Source organism: Hydractinia symbiolongicarpus, chromosome 13 (genome assembly GCF_029227915.1).
Source record: "Hydractinia symbiolongicarpus strain clone_291-10 chromosome 13, HSymV2.1, whole genome shotgun sequence".
NCBI classification, from domain to species: domain Eukaryota; kingdom Metazoa; phylum Cnidaria; class Hydrozoa; order Anthoathecata; family Hydractiniidae; genus Hydractinia; species Hydractinia symbiolongicarpus.
The window spans coordinates 11,897,064-11,921,195 of record NC_079887.1 but is presented as its reverse complement, the minus strand read 5'-3'; the positions used below and the strand labels follow the sequence as shown (position 1 = coordinate 11,921,195).

Sequence of the window (24,132 nt, the reverse complement as noted above, 5' to 3'; positions counted from 1 at the left end):
GACTAGCTCGCCCTACGTGATCGTATAAAAAACGTTGGACAGCTCATATGATCGGCGCCATATCTTCCTTATCCAATAACAGTTCTCCAATAAATTTAAATTATGTGTGAGATGCTTAATTATCCTTATTTTACCAAATAACAGAAAACCGAAACATCCTGTATACGCCATACTGTTACAATTATACCCGAAAGGACGACAGCTATGTTGGAGATATTGGTGATGGATGCGTATTTTGGACTGAAGCAAATCCGTACGTATCAACGAGTGTATATCCAAATTTGATTAAGCATTTTTGTAGAAATCCACAGGGATTTGCCACAACACCATGGTGTTATACTAATATGCAAAGCCGTGCGTGGAAAAGATGTTACATAAATAAATGTTTGACACTTGCCGAAGAAGGTAAGTAAATAGATTTCTTTTGATCCTACTTATCAGTATTGTTTTTTTTTAAATGTACACTGGTTAAAGAAAGAGCATACAGCTGCAGACAACTACAAACAACAACGAAAAATTCAACAAATCGAAAAACGACTTTTATAAAACTTCTATTTCTAAATAAAGTTGTCTTCTCTATAATAATAGCCATTGTCTGTCTGTCTCTGCGCGGACCCCCCGCTGAGTCAGAAAATGATGTCACGGAAACACCAATATCAAATGCGATATATCTTTGTCTACTTTGTTGCGACGGGTAAATTTAAAGGACGGGCGACCCCGTAGATTTTTCTACGGGCTAACGACTAATGTCTTCAATAATAGCCGTATTTTGTCTGTCTCTGCGCAACATCGCGGAGCAAGTAGTGAGACCCGCCGAAAATCCCCGCGGCCCTGCAGCTTTATTTTGAATCCCCGGCAGACCCCGTTTTTTTACCGGCCTTGCTTTGCCGGTCATTGTAATAAACCAATCACAAGGCTCCATTTTCACTAATGACCAATCCAAGTGCTTCGCGGCCTCAATATGCCGACGGGAGGAAACATGCTATCCCTACGAAGGCCATTTTGGTTTGGAAGTGATGGTGTGAAGTTTGTAGGTTTCCTTTCAATCCGCCTTATTTCTGCTGAGTACTTTTTATCCTATAGGATTATTTAGTTTGTTTTCACATGTTAAGGTGAATATTTCATCACGTTTTCTAGCACGTATAAATCTTAAACAAACCAATTTTAAGTTTTTGGCTAGCTACAAAACGTACATTTTGAGACAGCTAGCTATAGCTAGCTTTATTTATTCCTATACTTTTAAAGTTTTTATTCAGTTTGGTATATTGTTCTTTATTTTTATACTACCTATCTAGCTCCTTTTAGCTCTACCTCTGGCTAAAAAGTGAAAGTAGTTAAATGCAGTTATAGGCAGCTACCAATTTTATTACTGCTATGAAAGCTTATGCTGAAAAATAAAATTGCTGAGTATATATTTTTTTAACTGAACTTGATAACGACAGGCGGTTTCCTGATTTTTTTTAAACTGAAGTCGCGATAAAGTTTTTTTAAAAATGGTGTTATGCCTATACTCATGTGCGACACAGTCTAGCTGTACTAAGCGCTTAGTCCAGTGGCAACAACGGGCTGTTTCCTGTGTTTCTGTTTAACCGAAGTTGTGATAACGTTTTTTTCAGAAAAAAGTACACACTGTTTACCTATACTAAGCGCTCAGCTTAACATTTTTTTGAACTTTTCCCGGGAACATTCCCTGAAAAATAAAGAAGGTTGGCCAGCTGCTTTCGCTATGACGGGGTAACATTGAATTGTAATCTGGGTTTTTATTTTACCTAAGTTGTCGAAAGTTATTTTTTGAATAGTATATTACACCGGAAACACCATAAAGTTGTGTGCACTTCACTTAATTTTCTACACACTCCTTTAGCTACCTCTGGCTAAAAAGTGAAAGTAGCCAAATGCAGTTTGGCTGCAAGTGAAAGTAGTCAAATGGAGTTTTGCTGCAACACAATTCTTAACAATTCTTATGCTAAGCTCAATGCAGTTGGCAGCGACCACTTTTATCACTGTTTTAAAAACTTAAACAGAACCGGGCTGATTTCTTTTAACTCCGAAGCGATAAGGACGTTTGGAAAATAATAGTACCCCTATGCTCATGTATAACACGAAGATTTTGAAGGCTAGCTACCTAGAGCCTTACTTATTACTAATCTGTATGGTTCTAAGAGCTTTTTATCCTACCCAACATTTATTTTTATGTTGAGGCTGTAGCCATTTAGCTAGCTCCTATCTTTGGCTAAAGAGTGAGAGCATAAAGATAAAAATGCAGTTTGGCTACAACAATATTCTTAAGCGATAATTGCTAAATGCAGTTAGCTAGGTAGCCAGCATCTTTTATTATTTTCCTGAAACTCTTTCTGCAAATTAAATGGCTGAGCAATTGTTTAAACCGAAGTTGCAATGAAGTTTTTTTGGAAAAGGGTACTTCTATACGCCTGTTGAACTCTGTTTAACTGTACTAAGCGGTTAGCTAAGTTTTAAGCTCGTTTTTTGTAAAACCTGTACTAACTTTTAAACTTTCTCGAGTATCACGCCTGTACGGATAGACAACACTGTTTACCTGAACTAACTGCTCAGCCCTGTGTTAGCAATGGACTTTTTCTTGTGTTTTAGCGAATTTAAACAGAGTCTGCGAGAAAGTTTTTTCAAAAGGGTATTAACCCTATACGTCTGTGCAGCACCGTTTAACTGTACTAAGCGCTCAGCTCGGTGTCACGATTAATTTTTTAACTTTTACAAAAACTTATTCCGCAAAATAAAATGATATTTGCCATAACACGGAAACACGAAATTTTCAAAATGCGCGTCAATACCAAATGCGATATATTTCTGTCCACTTTGTTGAAATGGGTTAATTCAAAGGACGGGCGACCCCGTGGATTATATATTTCTGTCCACTTTGTTGAAATGGGTTAATTCAAAGGACGGGCGACCCCGTGGATTTTTCCACGGGCTAACGACTTCTATATAATAATACGCCAGTTCTGTCTGTCTGTGACTTTTGCAAAGTGGATAAAATTTCTTTGATAAAGTCTATAAAACATGGTCTATAAATTTGTTCTGTAAATTACCAAACTTTGACGTTAAAGCAATATTGACGTCAAAGGAAAGTATATTAAGATTAGTGAAGCCATTGCATTGCACTTTTAAATTTAAGGTTAAATAACTTGGAAACAGGTGGAAATAACTGACGTCATCTCCTGTGTAAGTAACTAGGGACCACCTTTGACCAATTTGGGTAAGTTTCCCAAACCTGGGTCCCTGAATCCGTTTCGGGAATGGACGGGTTGATGACGTCATCAAAAAACCTTCAAGCCCTAATATCTCTGCAACCGTTTGTCAAAAATACACGATCCTATACATTTTCTTGATCAGCGTTTCAAGATCTATACGATGAAGGCAACAGGCATACATTTCTGAAAAAAAAAGTTTTGTGTTCTGACATGTCACTGCTGACGTCATCAAAATTTAAATGACGGTTATTTTTCTCTGTTATCCTGCCTAAGTGGATTTTTCCACGGGCCTTATCGACTAGTCTCTATAATAATAGCCGTCGTCTGTCGATTCGTGCGACTTGTGTTAACCACGCACGAAATACAAAATACGCACGGACGAGACACCCGTCAGGCCCCCACCGGCACAGGGACAATTGCCGCTAAAATAAAGGTCCAATCAGGAGCGGAGTTTTATATAAATGACTAATCAGAAACTAAAGCTCTTTATATTTCTTAGCGACCATTTTTACGTTATCGGTCCGAAATTTGGCAAGCAGATTCAACCAACTCATTGCTGGAGAAAGAAAAGTTTCTTAACTGTTTGCTTTAATTTTTCTTTCTGATACTTCTATTTGTATTCTAACAAGATTGCAGTTTCTTTTACTTTCGGTTATGTTTTTTATTTGTTTACATGTGTATTCACCTATACTTTATAGTTAGCTAGCTAGCCACTAGCTACGCTACCTATTCAGCCACTTAAAGAATTGTATTAGTTTTATTCGCCGCTTACTGTCACGTTCTCTAGCCATATATTAATCTTACCAAAAAACCAATTTTAAGATTCTGGCTACCAACGTAGATTTTAGCTAACATTTCTGATTTTTGTGTTAACTTTGCCAATCTGATTTCTGCTTGGTTGTGAACTGGGGTTAGCTACCTCTAGCAAAAATGTAAAAGTAACCAAATACAGTTGGCTGCAATAGAATTTTTAAGTAATTTTTTTCATACTAAATGCAATTAAGTAGTTAGCTACCATTTTACTGTAATATAAAATTTAGCAAAAGTCAAAAGTTTATTAATGAGACACAGAGTACCTGTGCTATTTGCCTATCCCGTGTTGTTAAACGACGGTCTGTTTCCTGTGTTTTTATTTAAACTGAAGTATTTTGGAAAAGGCTATTAAGCTTATAGGCATGTGCGACACATTTTACCTGCACTAAGTGCTAAGCTCAGTGTTAACAATGGACTGTTTTTTTCGGAAAAGCTGTTACGCCTAGAGCATATGCGATGTGGTTTACCTGTACTAGGGGATCAGCACACTGTGACAATTACTTTTTAAAATTTTTTGGGAATCACGTCTGTACGGGTGTGCAACACTGTTTACCTGGACTAACCGCTCAACCCCGTGTTGGTAATGGACTGTTTCTTGTGTTTTTATTTAAACAGAGTCTGGGAGAAAGTTTTTTCAAAAGGGTATTGTCCCTACACGCCTCTTCAACTCTGTTTAACTTACTAAACGCTTAGCCCGATGTCATGATTAATTTTTACCGTTTACTGAAACTTATTCCGCAAAATAAAATAATATTTTTGCTATAACGGAGTACCAAACTTGATTTACGACATACTGTATACCTATACTAAAGCGTTCCACCTCATCGTGTGACACAGTTTACAGCTCTTACTAAGCGCTCCTCAGAGTATTCTATGCGGGATCAGACCTTGACGTTTGGCTTACCCCGGCGTTTCGACGCCGAGTTTCCCGGCTAGTAAAATTAATAAAAGTGTAACGTCATACCATATGGCTTCATATAATTATTATGGATATCATCAGTTCGAATTACTGAGGCACAGTCCTTTACAAAACATAGGCACCGGAATATCACAAATTAAATATATTTCACGAAATCAGTTTTAAAATTCGAAAATATATTTTTAATTCATCGAGAGGCAAGAATAAAAACGCTACTCTTTCAAAAAGTCTTCTTTACATTACTCCATAACAGTGATACTTACTTTATTTTTATATTTATGTACTGGACACCTGCCTGCCAAATCTTTAAATCCTATGCATTAAAAACTTATTTCTTTATTTATGATTCCCATAATTAAAGAATTGAGATTTTAATGCAGTACGTGACTTGCTTGTTCAAACTTTAACCAGGTTATAACTAGGAAGTACATACACAAACACTCTTTAAGTTTGAATTACCAATCAGTAACCGTTTGATCAATAATAAGCACCGAACCAAATAAGGTCCAATAAGGCTGAAGACATTTCTTCTCAAGACACCGTGAAATAGTAAGTTCACAATGTGACTGTTTTTTACCTATAAGCTATAATAACAGCTGAAATAATGCTTGTCCAATAATTTTTTTAGATGAAAATGTGTCGACAAGGAGGTAAGCATATTAACTGTTAACTCTTTTTACTTTAAAGTCGCAGTCATTGAAAGTCGTTGAAATGATGTAAAAAAGATTTAAGTGATGCTGACAAAAATGTGTATTTCGGTCAACTAGAACAGAAAAAAAAACAGAAAGAGAACTCTATTATCTCTGTTGTAACACTAAAGTGAGCAAGGCTTGTGGTTTCTATATAACTGTAGTGGAATTTTAAATAAATAGCAATTTTATCTTACCTTATTGAGGTATCGGTTACACAAATATTCTAAAACACTTTGACTTGCTTTATTAATAAGGTACAGCATTTATTTGGTGCATATTATGTTGCAAATGTCCCTTCTTATATAAATATCCCGATTTGGATCGAATTAAGTTACGGAGTTCCATACCGCGCAGGTCTGGGCACTAGCGAAGCGCTTGTAGGGACAAATTTTTATATCCCCCGAAGAGCGTAAGGCATTTGCTAAGAAAAACATGCAGTGCGAACACAATTATTCACTTTTTCCTTTTTATTTTTACTTTTTAAACTGGTGCGATATATTGATTTTACAATTATTTAAAGAAAGGATACTCAGTATTGACATAAGATTGCATATTATGAAGGTTCAAGACCTAAACTTGGTTATTAATTTAATTGCTTTAAGTTGTGGAGTACACTCATCATGAAAAGTTGGCAGTCAAAAGAGAAAGAAACCTTATTTTGGTAGTTAGTTACATCACAAGTTTTAATATTGTCCTAAAAATATCACAATGCTGATCAAAGAGGGATTGCATGTCATTCAAGATTTATATAGCTACTAGTACAGCCAAAATAATGTAGCTCATCAAACACAACTAAAGAAAACAATGTTTTTTTTTTTAAACTAATAGTTTCATGCTCATTAAAGAGATGCCTAGCTAGCTATAATATTAAAAAACAATTCCAAAATTTCTTATTTTGTGCTTGCTAGAAACTTTATTAAACTAACCAGGCCGAAGCTACCTACATTTTTTATAAACCAAATTAAAAATTTTCAAAAAGTTGCCTGTATCTGTCTCATTGTAGTTTTTGTTAGCAAGGGGTCACACTTGGTCACTCATATATATCGCAGCCTTATTCATAGAGTAATCAGATATATAGGTGGGCAAGTGCCCAGATGCTAAAAATAGGATCATAAAAACTCATTTCTAATATCACTCAACTTTAAAAAACAATAAACAGTGCAGTTTGAACACCAACTTAGACTTAAAAATTGATACGCCTCAATTTTGCATTGGAATAATTTTATTCTGTAAAGTACAAAGTTTCGACCGCTGCAAAATGTAAAATAATATACTGTGGTTAAAATAAACAAATTTAATGGAAAATAACTTTTTAAACAAATTTAGTGACTTTAACTGTTTTTGTCAAATATTTTCGGTTGCCAAATTTCTCTTATGTCAATGTACCAAAATTACTATAGCTATCACAAAATTGTAAAAGTGGACCTTACCTAAATTTATTCTTGCATTTTACCAAAATTAAGAACATAGTAATACAGTGTAACATGCTATTATATATATCCCTTCCTAGCTAGTTATGTAATATTTATATACAATAATTTCTAATGAAAAGTCAAAGCCAGTCATTATATCATTGAAGTGTGTATTTTACTTCAGTCGATTTCATCTGTGCTCTTTTTATATAACTAGTTAGCCATACTTTGCAAATAAATCCTTTATTAAATGCTCTTCCACGTTAATCCATGTCAAACTTGCAGATCCATATATAGCTAGCTAGCTATAGCTTACTGTAAAAAAACTTCCTTTAAGTCTTTCTATAGCTAGCTGTAATTTTTATCTCTTCTTGCCAAAGTGCACTGAAAATGATAGAATAGTGTTTCTTTTTAACCATTACTTTATTCCTCACAACACAAAATGTATGGTATATGTAGCTTGCAACTTCAGAAAGCTAACCCCTCTAAAACCAATATCAACAATATGTCTTCTCTTGCCTCTCTATAAAAGTCAGTAATTTAAGTTTCCTTCGATTCCAACTCTTACCATGTCAATATACCACAAAGAGGGTTAGCAACACCATTTAAACGTGTTATTAAAAAGCAAAACGTCAGTTAAAGTAAAAAAATAGTTGAAGAAACATCAGGCAGGATTTTGCATTTCTGCCTCTGTTTGCAGCACTAACCAGAATAGTTGTGAAAAAATGGCCATGAAAATTATTTGGGCTATCGAGACAAATGAAAGCAAGTCAAAAATTTGTCCCTACAAAACTCTTCGCTAGCTCCCAGACCTGCGCGGTATGAAACTCCGTAATATATTTACAGTTCTCCAAACCAACAATCAGCGCCATAAACAAAACAAAAACTTGAAGGGCCTAAATAGGCATTAATCCATTAACGCACCGAGGGCGTTAATGGATGTTTGTAGTAAAAGACCTAAATTATTTGACCTTAAACCTACAATAATGAACTTCAATACATAAAATCGCTAAATTTGAAAAATATGAAATATTGCTTTACACTGGCTTGAAAAGTTGCAGAATTTCTATTAAGTCTTTCTATTTCAAAATGATAAAAATTCAGTAACCAAGAGTTTCATGGTCAGAACATTTAGCTAGGGCGCCACGAGGGGCGTTTTAAATGCACATGAAATGCCATATAATGCATTGCACGCGCATGTAAAAGTTCCGTCGTGTCCCATAATTAAAAATTTATTGCTGGAAACAAGAAAATGTTCCCGCTACACGAGACAAAATATATTTATCTAATTTGCCGGGGGAGGGAATTGTTGATGCAGGGACAACATTTGTGCTGGCAACAACTTTGTGAATGTTTCCTTGGATTGCCTTCCTCTGCAGGTTGTTGCAGTAAAATTTTTATCAACCAATTGAATTCATCCAAATTAAAATTTAAAAATGTTAACATTTAGCCTGCAATTCTAGATGTTTTTAATGTAAAGAGGCTGAAAAAAAGTCAAGCGTTTGCTCTTATTTATAATTTAATCTCTGATCTCTGGCATATAGTGGTAACTTAATTGTTTGGTATGATACCTTCCGGAAAGATATCTAACAGCAGCCAACTTTCCGATAGTCCACTCTTTAGCCTTTTATCCCGTTTCTAATTTCACCTTCTCAGTCGGCAAGACCAGTAGGCGATTCTATTTGTCCTTGTTTAGTTAATGAAAATTTTTGCTGGTTTTCGTGGTAGCTACACGCGCAACATTTCAGGCGCGTGCAGTGAAACAAGTCCGGTTGCATGTGTACTCTCATCGCACTTTGTAATCCAATTTTGTCGCATTTCCATCGCACTTCGCCAAATCTATTGCAGTTAGTTATGTCGGACTTTGTAATCTCTCGTTCTGTTGCCCTTCGCGATTCCGTAAAAATGATCAGTATAAGACGTTTTTTGATCAGTACATACACAGCATCTTTCACACGAACCTAAATATTAAGATATTTCTAAAGTAATAAACTGATCAATACTATGTATTTTGTGCATATAAACGAGAAATTTCTATTTTGTTGATATGCATGTATTTTGGTGTTATGAATCCACAAACACTTTTATCAACTTGGAAAATCCACGGGTTCACCAATCGCAGCTAAGCTACCATTTTGCGTGACAAACAGACAGACGTATACGGGCATTATAATATAGATAAAAGTCTCTCTTGTCAACACCTCAAGACACAACAACTTTGTTTTTTTGAAATAAATCAGCTATGAATAGTCTAAAGTTGTATTACTAATTTGTTATAAACCGGATATAAACTGGGTCCTACATGTTTTTTTCGTGCTAACGTTGTTTATCCGTTGATAGCCATCATCTTGTAATTAAATTTGCGACAGTATTGCGATTACTAGTATTATCAACAATATGCAGAAGCTGCATAAACTATCTCGTTATTAAAAAGATGATTGTTGTTTAATTTACATTTCGGGAGACCAAAGTGGTATATGCTACTTGGCCTGTGACCACAAACCATGGTACGTTTTGAAGCCTCTTAAATGACTAAAGTGAATAAAGTGAGAATAATGTACACCTAAATGCTTTTTCTTTTATAAAAACATGCTTTATAAGAATACCAGGCTGGAATTTTTGGTGTCTATTGTTTAAACAACAGAGAAATAATGACCAGCCTTGTCAGAATTTTGATATTCTTAGCATAAAGCATGTAATAGATTTCAAATTAAATATATACGACTTCGTCTATGCCTTACGTTGGCTGGTGCAAAGAAGGGAAGCTAGGAAATTTAGGATGCACCTGGTTAATGACGTGTACGTCGTGCTCAGTATTTGGAAGAAAAATTAACACTTTAAGATCCCGAAGTGTTAATCCACATGCGAAAGAATTGTCTGTTGTCAGACAACGCGAACATTAATTAACGCGAACATAAATCCATGTTGTTGAAGTATATTTTTTTGCAATTAGTTGAGAATGCCTTTTGCAAAACCAAAGTAATGCTAATAGATACTTTCAGAGATTTGTAATCCATCCACGGAAACTTTTGCACCACAAGCAATAATATTTTTTAAATTGATACGTCTTAGAAAAAGTTCTGCACGTATTTTTAACTGTCTTTGCGTTAATCTTTCCAAATTGTTGTGTCTGTTGTCTGGACAACAGAATCGTCATTCCTTTTTTTATTATACACACAGGAATTTTATTGCATTTAAAAAGGCTGAAATGGGTGAATACGCAACCGGACAGTACTTAGAATGCTTTTCAATCGCCTATTTTTTATGAAAATAAATTGCATGGGTTTTGCTTAGTTCATAAACGAAAGACCTTCACCTTTATCAAAAAGCGTATTTTTGAATCTTTTCCCATCATACGTTTTTTTCCCCTTAAAGTTTACCGTTTTGTGATAAAAATGTTATACTAAAAAGATTGAAATTATTTTGCGCAAATAAATGCAACAGTGGTAAAAAAAATAATGTTTTGTTTTGATTAACACATCAGCTCAAAAGATAAAGGTTACGAACTTCAACTAATTATTAAATATTCACGTGTTAGTTCTGTCACTATAGCCAAGTTGGTTAGCGCCTTGCACTTAGATGCTGGTGCGTATCTTCCTAACAGACGTTTTACTAAAGTAAAACTTTGCGTATGAAAGCTCGTTGCAATTGCCCAGTTGGGACATAGTTAGTTAGTTAGTCAGTTAGTCAGTTAGGAGTTGGAAACCAATACTATCCTCGCAGGCGAGATAGTAATAATGTGACATAGCTAGTTATACAGTTGAGGACGATAAAGAGCAAGGTGTTTGCTCGTTTACTTGACATTACTTAAATTATCGCTGTAGTAAACTTCAGTAATGTGAAAACCTGAAATCAGTGAAAATGTCATATGTTAGAATTTAATTCAACGTGTAATGTAAAGTAAAAAGACGTGTAGCTGTAACTGTCAGTTATTTCCTTATTGAATACAAAAAGCGTTTCGGAAACAATTGCAAAATATATGAGAGGAATTTTATTCTGTCGAAAAAATATCGGGGATTACGAAGTGTAACAAGGCAGATTTACAAAGTGCTTCATGGAAGAATTACAATTTGCTATAGGTTTGTGATTGCAGAGTGCGACAAAATTGTGTTACAAAGTGCGATTGGTTTTCAAAGTGCGATGGGATTACAACGGGCGATGTGATTACAAAGTACGACGGGATTACAAAGCAATACACTACATTTGATGGTACTAATGTTATAAAATAACATATGTCAAGTAGGGTATTTAGCATTTAAATTAAAATGTTCTTTGTTTTAGGCAATGTGTCGAATACAAGAGTATTGTACCAAATCAGTTAGGATATTGCACAAAATATCTAAATAACAAAAAAGTTTATGTGAGTTTACAGGAAGCTGCAAGGGATAACAGGATCCTACATAGATTGTCTTTGTTTCACACGCATAAACAAAATCCTCATGCAGCAATGAGACTTTTGAAGTTATGGTTAGGTAAGTGTTTTACTTGCGTTTCTCATTATTTTTTATCAAACATATAAACATATTAAAAAAAAATCACTCAAATCAAAAAGGACACGATATGATATTACAATCTTTTCTATCCGCTGCCAACAACAGATATTTAAATTTTCGTAAAAAGATTGCAAACCCTTAATTATTTTTTATATATATATAAAAGAAGTTTGCATGGCCATGTAAATAGTTATCACACAGTGCCGAGAAATATTTTTTTAAATTTTTTATGTTTTCATTGCATACATAAAAAAAGACTATATTTTTCGAGAACATGGGCAATATGGTTCATCGTATTAACTGAGCACAAGCCGTTGTTTTTGGTAGCTATACGTGACAATTTTTTGTTCAATTTCAGTCATCGTTTATGAAGTTCTTTGATTAACAGCATATAGTCTAGTAGCCCATAATAAGTTTTATACGATCGCACAATTAAATTTCCTTACTTAAATATAATCGAAATACACACAATTCATTAACTAACTCTTTGAAGTTACAGGTGAACAAAGAATTCTCAGCGGTCGATAACTACTTGCTCCTAATGCCTATATGCGAACATGAGAACAATTGAAGCGCGAGTATATATTTGTGTCATAAAAATTATGTTTTATTCGGAAAGAAGGATTGTAACAACAGACAAGTTTTCCCTTCCTAAGTAAACAACAACTTCACTCAACCAATCAGGAATACAATATAACTTTTTTTGCCTGCTATTCCAGCTAAACAGAGAAAAAATTCATGCATTTTGCACTGTAAAATTGAAAGATAAGTAAAGATTGAACTCGTTCCTCAGTAGAAAGAAAATACAGCGTGGAACTTGTGTAGACTTCAGCCAATTAAAACATTGCAATTCAAAATTAAGGCAAGCTTTAACCCCAGAACGATAAACTTAGAAACGTACACTTTCTTTAGGTCCATACATCAATTTTGGAGTGAATAAATTTCTATCAAATTTGACAAGAATTGTTGAATATCTTATGGAAGAATTTAGCCAGCACCCAATTCTATTCGAAAAGTTTATTTGTATGGTACGATTTAGAGTTTGCTTGACTTCGTCAAAAGATAAATCATTCATTATTTCCTGGCCCTGCCGCAGCTATTGCAAAGAACATTCACGTGTTGCGCAAGAAATATATAATATTGTTCGTCAACTGCGCCTATTACCCTCACTAAATTTAAGATACTCGCCCGATGTCAGGAATAACTCAATCTGTACGATACTTCCAGAACAGAATATAACACACTTAGAACGTTGTCAATTAATTGGTAAGTATCCAATGTAGTTACAAATTTCAGAATGGTGTTAGTGGTGCAAAGATTTGTAAACATTACATAACTAAATTTTAGGCACTTTTTTCAGATTGGGAAAAACCAAGTTTTCTTCTAGTTAAACTAATGATAGCTACCACTTTCAGCTGATAATTTCGTATTTTAAAATTTTCTTATTAATGAAGCGGTAAATACAAGACATTTTTGCGCGTTATAAGCGTTTAATATAGTGTTACTTCAAAGAAAATGTACAAGTTTTCCTACTCAAAAGCATAGAAACAAGAGAAGCGGCAAGACTTAAACACTCACAGATTTATTATTAACAGGACTTGGTATAAACTATATAAAAAATTAGGAAAAAAACTTATAAAAAATTATAATCAGTTTGTAGGCAAATACAATCCCACATAATAGGACCAACAAAGCTACAGAAAAATCAATAAGGTATGTGTTTTCAATTACCTAAAGTACGTATTTATAGCGCTTCCGTTGGGTCTGTAAAATATGCTTTAAATTAGCCGATGGCCGTTTTTTAAATGTTTGATTTTATTCCCTTTTCTTTGCTTTAAGAACAAAATCAGTCAAGATAAGACTTGTGGGTAAATTGTACAGGTTACACCCTCTAAGGATCAAAATAGAGTGCAAGATCTCCCTTATTGCAAGGTTAGTCTGCAGATTCAAGGTAATTGAACAACACACCCCTGAATACAGCAGATAACAATTACATCCACATTACCACGAAGAAATTAGTAATAAAAAATAAACAAATAAAAAGAGCAAATAGAATGAGCGGAAAACCAACCATGGCCTGACTGTAGCTTTCCACATGCGTTACAGGATCCTAATAATTAGCCTTGGACGAGTAGTTGTCACATTCACGTCAGACCAGCCTGTCATTGGAGTGATCCTTGTGGGTGCAAAACTATTAAAGGTGCGTAATCACTCTTATCGAAAAAAATTAACATATACATTTTATTTATTTATTTCAAAGTTCAGACGGAGTTATGACTTTCCTGGACATTTGAGGATGTAAAACGTACTAGAAATGGAAATAATGGTACATAATTATCTTGAATTTATTGTTTCTTTTTTCCAGCCGCCATATTTAACGATCTTGTTGATCTCTTATTCTTGTCTAATAAGCGGGCCGTCGCAATATGTTCGTGTGAAACCGTAGATAAACAAGCGGCCTTAACTTTAAATAAGCTTGGAGATGGAGTTCGATAAAATCGTCAATATGGTAGGCTCCCACACCATGCTGTTTTTTTTGGGCTTGCTTTATCTTTGCAAAACATGGCATCAAAAAGTGGAAAGAAATTTAGGTACTGTTTAAAAAGGTGGCCGCGCGTCAAAACATCCGTATAACTTTCTCCACTTAGATTTAATTTTTTTCTATTTTATTCGTCATTGGTTTTTGGAGACCAGACAAAACAAATCAGAAAGAAGAAATCACAGCATTACCTCGTGGTTATTATTTATGATAATTAATGCTTATTACGCTCTTTCTTTTTGTATTAGCTTGACAAGGATTACTGCATATTATAAGCCAAAATACCCAACGGGGAAAAATGCTTACTGTGATAGTTGAAAATAGTTGCAGCACTATGGAGATAATTAAATTTAGAGCATGGAAGGTGAAATTCTGAAAATTTAGATATTCTAATTGTCTAGATCTAATACTGTCTCTATAAGGAAGGGACTAACTGTTTAAACAAAGGCAACTAATCAAAACGTAACATAGCTAGCGAGGCGAAGCTGTCTTCAGAAACAACATCAAGAAGTGGTCAGTGTTGCAAAGAAGTCTGATTGAAATAATAAAGAGTAACACAGAAACTTCGATTGATTTATCTGATTTATCCTGTTCGAAACTTTGTGGATACATTTGTAAAAGCATTACGATGGAAACACAGCTACGGATACTCTCCCTCATGCATTATTTTTTCTGTAATAGAATGAATCCAGCAACCATGTGATCGATTTTGCTGTGCGTTTATTATTGCATGATTCGTGCAATGAAATATATTGGCAGTTCTGTAGGCTAAAAAAAATTGGGGTGAAGTTGCAATTTCTATGAAACATTTGAACATGTTCTGGTAGTCAGTTTTCAATAAAATTTTCAGGAGAATGTGTTCTCATATATATCTTTCAATTTTTACTATAAAATAGGTACCTCAAAAAAAGTTGCCTACAGGGTGATTACGCGCCTTTAAAGCAGGATAATTAAAATAACGGTCCATTTACCAATGCTACTTCCCATAATGAAATACAGCAGAAACCTTAACCCTATAAACTAAGCGAACCAACCTAGCCTCCTTACATGACTTGTAGTATGGAATTGGCATAGCAAGTTAGACCAGAACGGGATGTGTTTGTTTAAACTTTAGGAGGAGGAACTAAACTATTCAAGGAGTTGTTCTGAGGAGATATATATTTTTGATATGGTTGCGACAAGTCATTCTTGGCCTCTAGCATGAGACAAATTATTGCTAGGGTATCCTTTACCTTAATCGATGGACTTTGGGTGCAACTGTTTGGACTTCACTCCTTTAAATTTCTTGCGATCCAAATGCAAACTGATGCTTTCATATAAACATTAACTAGTTTTCAAACGGGTTGAAAAGCTTTCCTGTTTCGGGAGTCCAATCTCTTTAAACGAATGAAAACTGAGTGTCATTCATTATGCTTGATGATATTAATTAAAGGGATGTACTAAGAGAGCAGCTCATTGGAGTGCCAGGTTTTCATGTTTCCCTTACACGCACAAGCCGGTCCAATTTAAATAACGCGTTTGCTGTTGTTTGGATACAGGACCCTATCTTGTCTAAGCGATGTTATGACAATATGTCCAGGAAATATTATTTCATTGTTTAAATCTGAAAGAAGTAACCAGTCGGTGGCAAGATGTAAGAGAGCTGTAGGTTTTGACTTTTTAAGAAGGGTGACTACCTGCTTTAATATATTTTATATTTTTTTTGTGCTTTACAGGAGAGGAGATAGAATCAGAAAACGTGTAGTTAGTAACTGTAACAGTACACGCAAGACAGAGTCATGACGAAACGTCAAACTGTCCTGCGTAAGTGTTGTATTACAGGCCCTTGTATCGTAAGCAATAGTGCAGACGTTTTCCTACACATGAAACAGCAGGATTTCGAACACATACGCCAGCGCCCTAAATTGCTTTGAGATGGTGGAAGAACATTCTAGGTGAAGCTTAAATAAAAGGACGGCTTTGGGTTTGGTGGCATGGAAAGCAAAGATTCCCAGGAGAGGTCAATATTAATATAGTTGTCCCATGTGGTTCAACATTCTTGCACCCATAGTTGTAAGGCTCTGCTCATATCCTCTTTTTCATCAATTTTTTTGCGGTTACTGATATTAACTTCCATACAGATTACACTGTGTAAAAGAAGGTACCTTTGGTTAAGAAAACAGACCATCATTTTAACCTTCAATTCTGCTTCAACCGTTCTTCGGAATTTCTCAGCAGCAAGTGAACGCTGATCTTAGCGGACGTGATTATGGAAGGTAGGCTTTTAGAGGTACCGCGAAAGGTCAGTTGGAAGCATAGTCACGCGCAAATTAGTAGTAGAATGGTAAAGATCGAACCACAAGACATTGAGACTTCGCATTTCAGCAATGGAAACTGAATTCGCGGGATTAATAAATTTATAAAACGACTTGTCAACAATGCAGATAACGTTTTATTATGCTCGTCTATAGCCTTTCTAAGGTAGTCTCATCCAGCATACGGCCTAGGAATCATACAGGCATTGAATGAATAAAAGATACAAAGGAAGAAAATTATGTATAGTCTGAAGGCTATTGGATAGCAAAAGAAGTTGAATTGAGGGACTTACCCTTTCTGATTACGATGCTACGTGTTTGTAAGGACGGAAAATCCATGGCAACCGATTTTGGTCCTACGGAACACCTGGACAAAAGCGTTTAGGTACAAGATACCGATCAAGACATTAGGTTGATATCGTTCATAAAGCCTCTTATTAAGTAGGGATTTACAAGTTGATTTATGTGATATACCAAGGAGCGGAAGCCAGTAGTGTGCAGTCAGGAAAAGTATTGATGCTTGTATGAGGAAATGATCGATGGGCATTTGTTATATTGAGCCCGTTGGTAGCTAGATCTGACTTATAAGAACGGGCTTTTTTAGTGCTGACCAAACTGTTGACATGTGTTCCCAGCAGAGAAAAACCTTTTCATACAACCCTTCTGGACAGATACAAGGCCAAACACAATACTTGGGTATTGAAAAGCGTTTCGGAATTACCGGGTTGATGACGTCATCAAAAATTTTAAAACTTCAATATTTCTTTAACCGTTTGTCAAGCGTACATAATCTTATACATTTTCTTGACCAAGGTTTCAAGATCTGTACAATAAAGGTAACGGGTTTACAAATGTTTTTATAGAAACGTTGGAATTTGGACTTTAGTCGGACTTTGCTAACGTCAGCAAATATTTTAAATTCTTAAATCTCCTTAACCGCAGGTGAATACCGCGCAATCTTTTACATTATTATAATCAGCTTTTTTCTTTTTTTTTTCAGATTTTTTCACGAACTTTATCGACTTTTCAATAGTAATAGCTGCATTTTGTCTGCTTGTCGGCACGAAATCCATAATGATCCAAAAGTAGTAAGAAAACGGCTTGTGTTTTTTACCAAAAAACGGTCATGATTTTTTAATTGCTAACCATCGTTCGCCTCTAAAAAAATAGCGTTTTGATGTGGTTTCCCTTAATACATTGCCCGAATTCATCCATGCGGTAAATAAACAAATCTCGACAAGTTCTCATTCGTTGTTATTGCCACTCCTGGCTCTGACCGCAAATACTTTCGCACGACAGCGATGGCAGGTCCCATTAAATGTTGACTTGGCTGTTAATATTGGTTGATTGGTGGGGTTCCGATTTTGTTCTTGAATTTTTTTTTCTCTGGTTTTTGAATTTTATGATGGCTGAATTTATGTATGTAAATATGTGTAATCGCTTTTATAGCCATGAACAAATGGTAAGAAAAACAATTTTATAATTTTGGCTATCTAGTTATATTCACTGTTCTGATAAACTTTTTATTCAGTTTGGTTCAACTGTTTTTCACCAACGTTATTGTTTCGTTTTGTGTTATCTTCACCATCTGATTTTTTATTAAAGCTGCAACTTGGTTTTGTCAATGTAGCTAAAAAGACTAAAATTCCAAATTCTATTTAGAATTTATTCTTCTTGTTAGGTAGATGTAGTTAGGTAACGGCACCTTTCACTGTAATATAAACTTAAGCAGAAGTTCTACGGCTTATTGATTCACGGACAGACATTCTACGCACAATTCAGGGTTTACTTTTGCTCACAATTTAAAGTGTTTAAAAATGTTGATTTTAAAAATTTGTTTATGAATGTTTATAAACAAGTTGTGTTTCTTAATTACGATGATGATTTTGACGACAGTCTACCAAATTTGAAAAGACTTGCAATATATGCATCTCTTGTTTTGTCTTCGTAAAAACCTTTTTATATGTTGTGTTTCCATTAAAGATGGTCTACTCTTTCGTATTTTTTTTGTGGTCTAAATGCTTTGACAGTTATTTTTATTTCTATGGGTATTTATTTCAGCATTTTCTGTTAAGTTTGGCGGCTTAAAACTGTAGTGTACTATGCTAATTTAGGATGCTGTTAATCTATTTCTTCGGAATTTCGATTGTCTACTCACTTAATCGGCTCAAAACGCTCTTTAAATCCCCAATTGTTTTGATCGCCCTAACATGCAATTAAGCCTCTTCGAGGTTATTTTACACAGGTCAAAAAACCCACTCTGAGAAACAGCTATATATAATATCCCACAATCAAGTGAGCGAATTCGAGTGCTCATAGTGACGAAAAATAAAAAATCATTCTCCAACAGTTTTACAGTGGACCATATAAATCATTTTAATTGTTTAAGTAGAAGAAGCAAAAACGTGCATGAAAAAAGCTTGAGTAAACCAAACGCTTAAATAAATAAACATGTTTTTTTTCTTCGTTATCACTTTAGAAGATTCAAATCAGAACTTCACAAAAGTGTGTTACGAAGGAAACGGAAGTGGTTACATAGGAATCATTAATGTTACGTCTTCTGGAAAAACCTGTCAACCTTGGTCTATAAATCCTTATTTAAACCCTGGCTCTTACCCAACATTAAAGGAAAACTTTTGCAGAAATCCACAGGGTCATTTGGATAAACCTTGGTGTTACATTGACAAGTCAATGCAACGTTGGGAATACTGTGACGTGAAAGAATGCAGCAGTAATATGATTGATGGTAGGCGATTTAAATGATTTATGCTTTGTAAAAATTTACATAGTGTATCTAACCAAAGAAACGAAAACTGGAAGCTAATATTTGTATACATTTCCTAGAGAGATGTCAAAATTTAAATATCTACGTCTGTTATTTTTTCAGTTTTTCTCTTTACAATATCATAAAAGAAATGGCTAACTTATATTATTTCAATTTTGTTTACAATTTTTATTTTAAAGAAGTATAAAACGTCATTTTGAAACTTGTTTCGTTACAGACAAAGAATTGTGGATGGAAAATGTTTGGATGATTTTAACACCGCTTGGAGTAATTATCGTTTTGTTAGTAATGGCTTATTTCATTAAAAGGCACCTGAAACAACGCAGAAAAGAACAAGGTTTGTACTTGGTTATCCAAAAGCATCAATACTTTACTAGTTTATGATTATTGGTAACAAAAAAATCTCACCCAGTGCAGCGTACGCAAAAATACTTAGATGTTGTTTAACACGTAGGTAGATACGACCTACCTACCTACCTATCTACCTACCTACCTACCAGGTGAATTGTTGTTTAAATTGTCGGAAGACATGACTACGTAATTCTAAAATCTTAATTCTGTGCTTCGTTTTTTTCTCACGAGAATTTTAAGCCTGTGTTGCGTGACTTAAGTAATTCATCTTTGAAAGATGACAGGTACCATTTCTCATTTTTTATGGCTGGTAACACGATTATTTTTAAATGATATTATAAAGAGTGATTATTTAAAGTGATCACGTATTTCTCCCTTTAATACATATAAGATATCTCTTCGAATTCGTGTAGTACAGCAGAAGTAATTAAGGCCAGGGAAAGGGGGGGGGGGACAAGGAGAGGGAGAAAACACGCCCTACCTACATTAGAATAGCAATGAGCCTGAAATTTGTCGTAGCTGATTTTTTTTACATTTGGAAATGCAAAGACAAAAAAGACAAAAAGCAGGTTTGACACGCCTATTTTATAACCTCTATCAATTATTATTTTTTTGTTTTGAAATATTAGTTTCATTTCCCAAAATTTAATTGTCGCAGTTGTCCGATTTTTAAATTGCCCTGACAATCTACAAATTTTCCTAATGTTGTTTATTTTAATCTTTATTTTAATAGTAGTTTTAAAGTTAATATACCGTATATTTAAAATTTAGAGCCAATGGTATCTCCTTATCTTGATTTCAATTGCAACAAAGAAACTTTATCAAACCTACTGTCACCTCCACAAATTGAGACCAAAGTGTAAAAGGTTACCTTGTCGTTCAATACGGAAAAATTTCACTAATATTTGTTGATGCAATATTGAAAAATATTGGACTGATGTTGTTAATGGTTGTAATAGCACTGCACACCGCATGGCTGCAAAGAGGCAACACACTTACCCTTCCCGGCAAGATAGACAAAAACAAAAATCACTGTAAATTTTCAGAAATATCTTATGACAAGCTTATTCGTAATGTACAAAACATAATTTTTTCTTGTCAGTTTTTACTAATCGCATTTCCAAGTTTCTTTCTTATTAAATACAATTACTCTTTACTTATTTTACAGTTTTTCATAAGCCTGTAACTGACCGAAGTGAAAGCGACTACAGAGGTCGGTATTCTCCAGCAATGCCTGAATAAACAGTTAGTTTAGGGATTATTACCTGATTGTAATTTGATAACTTGAAAGAAATTTTATATCATTTATTTTATTTTTTCATTTTCCGACAGCACAAATAAACATATACTTAAATAATGATAAAAGATTTTTTCCTAAAAGGAACAATGAAGGAACCACGCAAGATTTACAACTTTACTGCACCGTTGTCAATCACAAATCTTTGTCGTTTGGAATTTGGTTTGCATAATTTGATGAACTGGCAGACGCAATTACATTTATGTTGAAAAAAACATTTAAATGTCTCGTCCTTCAGATGTTAGTGTTAAAATTTGTGGTATAGTTGGAATAACTGAAAGTGCAATAAAAAAAGGCCGCAGGTGGAAAAAGTATTTGTGCGTATTGGTACAGCCGGAAATCACATATAAAATATTTTTTGTGGAGACATTATTGTCTTGTTGTGATGATTCAAACTTTTGATGTTTTATAGCCACTGACTTTCTTAATGCGGAGAAGGTTAATATTTACACAAGGAAGTTAAGTTTTGATGTTTTACTCTTTAATACTGATGGAAATGTCCATTATTTTTTCATAAAAAGCTTTTTATAATACCAGATACTATCTACTTTAAAACACGCCGAACTTAAAAAATTGTAACGAATCTTCCTAGTGCATAGCAAGTGGGGAGGTAGACAAATGTGAAAAGACAAACCTCTCTTCTAGATTCAAAAGATTTATGTTTAAATAACAATTTGTGTCTTCCAGTGGCAGTGAAAAGTGAAACATTTTTTAGCGTTTTTTGCAATAAGATTTGGCAGTTGGATAGTCTACACTGCAAATGCCGTCCGTGTGCTACCTATATATCATGTTTAGGTTATATAAACTAGATTTATTTTCTTCCTTTTTATTTTAATTATAGTCGATCTTAATTAGCCTTAGTAGGCTAACGACCTTTCCTCCCAGAAATTATTACTTCATTAAACTGATAAAGTTTAAATTTTATTGCATTCTATTTAATAAAATACCTTATACAACATTGTATATTTTCTCGACTCTAAATAAAGCTATCAAGTCAAATCAAATTAAATCAGTCGAAGTTGTCTTTCGCCTTTTTATTTCCTTCTTTGGCCTAAATCAGATACTTTTTGTCTGACTTCTGAAACCTCATCTAGAAATTAGTCTGATCTTCTCTGCATTTCCTTGTTTTTTTCATAGGATTCGAAACGCCACAAAAAAACCTATTTCCATAAACTAGATTTGAAATGTAACAATGAACTATCAAGTTCAGCAAAAAAAAATCTATTCAGGAAGTACCTAGCTAGCTATTAATAAAGTCTTATGTAACTTGTTAATAAAACAGCACACCATTTTTCCAAACTTTAAAGGCGCTTATTGCAGTCACCAAGGTAATTTTTCTTGTACATTTTAGTGGTGAGACAATACAATATGTTAGTACTTTTTTGTTGCTGGAATATAAAATCCGGCCTGATGAAGTTCCACCATTGTTGGTCGCATAAGTTAACGTATTGCACAAACTGGCCATATATTAGCCAAAAATCACCACAGTATTTTTCGTCGTCTTCTGTCATATCAAAGAGACAAAAAACCTGGGGGCGAGGGTGACATCCTGTTGTTACCCCGTACAGCTAAAAAATCACTCAGCAATTTTGTTTTGCTGAGTAAGTTTTCATTACAGTTACAAAAGGTGTCCCCACCTACTAACTGCATTTAGCACAAGAAATATGGATTTAGAATTTTGTGGTAGCTAGGTAGCCAAACTGAATTTGGCTACTTGTACTCAGCAAAAGAGCTAGCTAGATAGGCATAACTCCAACATAAAAATAAATAATAATATACCACAATTCAATAATAAGAATAAATAAGATTAGCTACAGTTAGCTGGCTTCAGCAGGATGCTGAATTGAAATATACGTTTGTAGCTAGCCAAAATCATAAAATCGGGTTGTTTCAGATTTACACATGGCTAAAAGACGTGATGATATTTTTATTTTAACATGTGAAAACGTAGACACAATAAAGAGAATATCTTAAACGTTGATAAAATTTAGGCAGTTAAATAACTATACTAACCCAACTAAACATTTTCTTCGCTTCAAACAACTTCACTCGCAGCTTGGTAAACAATGAAAATTTGAAGGAGTATCTAGCGTACCTTATCAAATAATATTAAAATAACAGTCTATAACGATATTTGTAAACAGCTGGTGTAGCGCTATGTCGCGGGGCCAGGTCGGACTTTGAAGGTTGTGACGCTACGGCAATCGTTTTAAAAATCGGTCGAAGAAGAAAAAGGAGGGGGAGAAAAAGACCGCCCGTTTAAATAAGATATCGGATTTAATCCGAAATCCTAATTGCAAAACAAAGAAAAAGATTTTTTTTCTATAAGAAACCAGTGAAAGGCCCTAGTACTCGATATTTCTTATTTTTTGTGTTTTCATTACCGAAACGCAATAAGAAACTTTTTTTCATTGGGTTTGGGTTCTTATTGGGTTTTTATTATCTAAAAAGCTTTTCTTTACAGTAGCCAAAACAGTTCGACTTACGTAAATATTAAGACAAAGGATTTGAAACACATAGAGTCAGTTACTTGTTCTTTTCTGCAGTTTCGTTTTTACTTTTGTATTCTGATTTTAACTTAATCGAATTTTGCTGTTCGATTCGGTTTAAAATTAATTTAAATTGAAATTCTATCGTTTGACACGACAATTATCACGTTCAAAAAGCAGCAAAATGGTTTTTAAAACGTTTGTAATACCATACTGGTATATGTTTCTTAATTTATTCAGGGTCCAGTATTTATTTCTTTTAGCAGCTTTCTTGTAAAAAATTAAAAGGGAGTTTTAATCATTTTTTAGGGCGAGCAAATTGTCAGTTCTTTACAATTTTTGAAAAAGAATAATAAAACTAATTGTTACTATCCACCACAGTTTTTGTAAGTACTGGTTGCTTAATGTAAAATATAAAAGGCATGGTTACTATTGCAGTGTAAAGAAAAAAACGAAAAGTAGTTTTCGAAAATTTGTTGGACATATTTGGTAAGCTCTAAAAATTATAAAGTAAAAGAGGGTTTTATCTTCATCTAAGAAAGTTGAAGTATTGTCGTTACAAATCTGAATTCGTCTCACATTTTTCCCTCTTTAAATCGCATTCTGTTTTTCTAGCTATTAGTTCAAGAGCGATCATAGAACACGCAAAAATGATGAAGCTCATATTTTCTTTTCATTTCTCTCTGCTAGAATGACAACTTTAAGTACAATCTGCATCTGCAATTTTCTCTTGTTTACGTTCTTATCCATCTTTTCTTCTTGAGAAGAGATTTTACACATTGCACAATGTATATCGTCTTTAAAATACACAAATAGGT

The 24,132-nt window shown here is 34.2% G+C and overlaps 1 protein-coding gene across 3 annotated transcripts in view; it reads left to right on the top strand.

The window, feature by feature from the left end:
• The window catches only part of LOC130622936 (uncharacterized), a 32,191-nt gene extending 9,792 nt beyond the window's left edge, over positions 1–22,399 (top strand). The window contains exons 5-11 of one of the 3 annotated variants that reach the window (XM_057438394.1): positions 145–405; positions 5,591–5,612; positions 11,348–11,538; positions 12,472–12,825; positions 18,872–19,138; positions 19,395–19,514; positions 20,300–22,395. In XM_057438394.1, the coding sequence (XP_057294377.1) occupies positions 145–405; positions 5,591–5,612; positions 11,348–11,538; positions 12,472–12,825; positions 18,872–19,138; positions 19,395–19,514; positions 20,300–20,391 (1,307 nt within the window). In that variant the 3' untranslated portion in view covers positions 20,392–22,395. Of the gene's footprint in view, positions 1–144; positions 406–5,590; positions 5,613–11,347; positions 11,539–12,471; positions 12,826–18,871; positions 19,139–19,394; positions 19,515–20,299 lie in introns of all 3 variants that reach the window. The other 2 variants (XM_057438396.1, XM_057438395.1) reach the window with 2 other exon arrangements.
• The last annotated feature ends 1,733 nt before the right edge of the window (positions 22,400–24,132 follow it).